Below are 3163 nucleotides of genomic sequence, written 5' to 3' on the forward strand. Positions count from 1 at the left end.
GAATGCTTGACTGGAGCTATGTTAGGAGGATCTCACGGGGCGCGTGGAGATCACTCAGGGTGTATAGCTATAGTTTTTTTGTAGAATGATCAGATTAGGATGACATAGAGGGAACATATGTCTTTCTTTTGGATTACGTTATTTTGAACTGGAAAACTGTACCTTCACTAATATTGTCAGTATGACATCTTATTTGAATGGGTTCCATGTATTATTTGTTTTTGTGTAAATACTTTGGATTCATATTTTGTGAAACTTTTCCGCTGCTTGTAAATTATAATGACTCAATTATTTATCCAAAGGTATTTCCTTATTTATTTCTCTGTTTTATTTTAATTTCTTTTGAAAAAAAAAATACACCCTCGCTTTGAAAATCGGGGTGTTACAACACCCATACAGATAGTGCCTCCAAATCTTTAGTGCAAAAACTATTGCAGCCAACTCCATGTCATGCGTGGGATAATGTTTCTCATGCTCCTTCAACTGTCTTAAAGCATATGCTACCACTTTTTTGTTCTGCATAAGTACACAACCCAACCCTTGTAAAGAAGCATCACAATAAACTTCATATGGTTCTTTTGGTTGTGCCAACACCAACACCGGTGATGTAGTTAGTTTCTCTTTCATCATCTGAAAACTCCTCTCACATTCCTCCGTCCATGCATAAATATGATTCTTCCTTGTGAGTTGTGTCAACGGTGTTGCACTCTTCCAAAACCCTCATTGAATCTTCTATAATATCCAGCCAAGCCCAAGAAACTTCTAATCTCTGTGACGGTCTGTGGTTGTTTCCATGCTACCACAACCTCTACTTTAGTAGGGTCAACAGCGATATCTTCCTTTGAAATGACGTGTCCCAAGAATTTCACCTCCTCCAACCAGAATTCACATTTCCCCAAATTAGCATGCAATCTCTTGTCCTTCAAGACTTGCAAAACTTGACGTAGGTGAACTTCATGTTCCTCCAGGCTCTTAGAATAAATCAATATGTCATCAATGAAGACCACTACAAATTTGTCTAAGAAAGGGTGAAATATACGATTCATGTAGTCCATGAAAATAGCTGGTGCATTGGTGACACCAAAAGGCATCACCAAATACTCAAAGTGTCCATAGCGAGTTTTGAATGCAGTTTTAGGAATGTCTTCTTCCTTCACCCGAATCTGATGATACCCCGACTTCAAATCAATCTTAGAAAATATCATTGCTCCTTTGAGTTGGTCCATCAAGTCATCAATGCGTGGCAAGGGATACCTGTTTTTGATGGTGACTTTGTTAAGCTGACGGTAATCGACACAGAGTCTTGACTTTCCATCCTTCTTCTTCACTAGGAGCACGGGTGCTCCCCAAGGTGAGACACTCGGTCGTATGAACTGTTTAGATAAAAGGTCCTCCAACTGATTTTTCAACTCTGACAATTCTGATGGAGACATTTTATATGGGGCAATAGATATAGGTCTTGTACCCGGAGTCACATCAATTGAGAATTCAATATCATGAACTGGGGGTAATCCTGGTACATCCGGCGGAAATACCTCTAGAAAATCTTCGACCACAAGTATCTCGTCTACCTCCACCTCTAGCTTCGTATTGACTGAGTTGAGGGAAACACACTTCTGAACCCCCCCTTTCAAAGAGAAGTTCAATTTGTTGATATCGAGGAATCGAGAAACACTTGGGTCTGAGAATATCACTGACTTACGAGCACAATCCAATAGAACATAATGGCATGACAACCAATCCATTCCAAGGATCACTCCCACATGCTTGAGGGGAATACAAATCAAATCAACATTGAATTTCATGTCAAACACAATCAACGACATTGCAAGCAAGCTGTATTACATTTCACCGATTCGGTAAAAGGTAGGGTAACCACCAAATCAAACAGCAAAGTAGTAACAGTAAGTTGGAGCGAATCCACCCAATCCAATGAAATGGATGAGTGTGTTGCCCCCGAATCATAAATTACATTAAGTGATTTTCCAGCAATTAAACACTCACCTAGGATAAGTTCAAAGGAAGATGGAGTTTCCTCTCCATTGATGTGGTAGACATGTCCCATGGCAGTAGGGCGTACAACATTATCATTGATATTGTTGCGGTTGACAGCTCTATCGTCCTTCCGTTCAGGGCATTCATTTGCAAAATGGTCTGGTTTCTGACAAATGTAACAAACGCTTGGTCTGATTGGACACTCAGATATCTTGTGTCCTTCTCTGTTGCAGCGAAAATACTTAACAGGGTACACCTGGTTCTGACTTGGAATTTTTGGCCCTTGACCTCCCGCGTTTTGAGGTCGAGGTTGATCTCCAGCATTCCCCAGTGGTCGGGCATATGGCTTGTGTTGTTGATGCTGCCTGCCCCTATTCGGTTGGTCGTTATGCCCCTGAGGTCTGATGGGTCCACTTACAGCACCCCTATTCATGCGGCTCTGTTTCATCTGCTCCACTTTCTTGCATTTCTCCACTAGCACTTGATATTGGCGTATCTCCAAGGGCCCCACTAACTCCTTAATCTCATACCTAAGCCCGCTTTCAAACCTGTCGCACATGTATTCTTCATCTATCTGATTTAGGAAATAGCGGAAGTGCTTTGCTAGGGACTCGAACTTTGCCGCATATTCCGCTATCGTGAGATTCGTTTGATACAACTTCAAAAATTGGGCCTCCTTTTCAGCCCTAGCACTTTTCGGGAAGTATTTTTCTAGGAACTTATTCTTGAAAGCCTCCCAGGTTAGCTCTTCATGATTGGTCTCCATCATTTTATTCACACCTCGCCACCAGTATTCAGCTTCACCAATCATCAAATAGGTTGCATACTCTACTTTCGCATTGTCAGTGCAGTGTAAGATCTCGAAGATCTTCTCGATTTCTTGCAGCCAAAGATCACCCTTGTCGGGGTCATGTTCCCCTTTGAATTTTGGCGGATCTTGTCGACGAAATTCATTCAATGCTCTTGCTGCACTGGCTGCTTCATCCCTCTGATCCCTTTGTGCATCTCGTTGAGCCTAGATCGCAGCTTGTTGGGCCATTGTTGCGGCCATTGCATTCATGGCTTGGCTTTCTTCAGTCATGTCGTTTCTTCCTTGGGGAACCGATCGGTTGGTGCGACGAGCTATAACGCTTTCTAAAATTATCTAATTAGTAAAATATTATAACGT

General features: G+C 41.9%; 1 protein-coding gene across 1 annotated transcript in view; it reads right to left on the reverse strand.

Annotated features, from left to right (window-relative positions):
* Positions 1-1816: 1816 nt before the first annotated feature.
* LOC101499475 (uncharacterized) overlaps positions 1817-3163 on the reverse strand; it is a 3013-nt gene continuing 1666 nt past the window's right edge. The window contains exon 2 of the mRNA XM_073366403.1: positions 1817-3010. Coding sequence (XP_073222504.1) covers positions 1817-3010 — 1194 coding nt within the window. The remainder of the gene's footprint in view (positions 3011-3163) is intronic.

This window comes from Cicer arietinum, chromosome 3 (assembly GCF_000331145.2).
Source record: "Cicer arietinum cultivar CDC Frontier isolate Library 1 chromosome 3, Cicar.CDCFrontier_v2.0, whole genome shotgun sequence".
Taxonomy (NCBI): Eukaryota; Viridiplantae; Streptophyta; class Magnoliopsida; order Fabales; family Fabaceae; genus Cicer; species Cicer arietinum.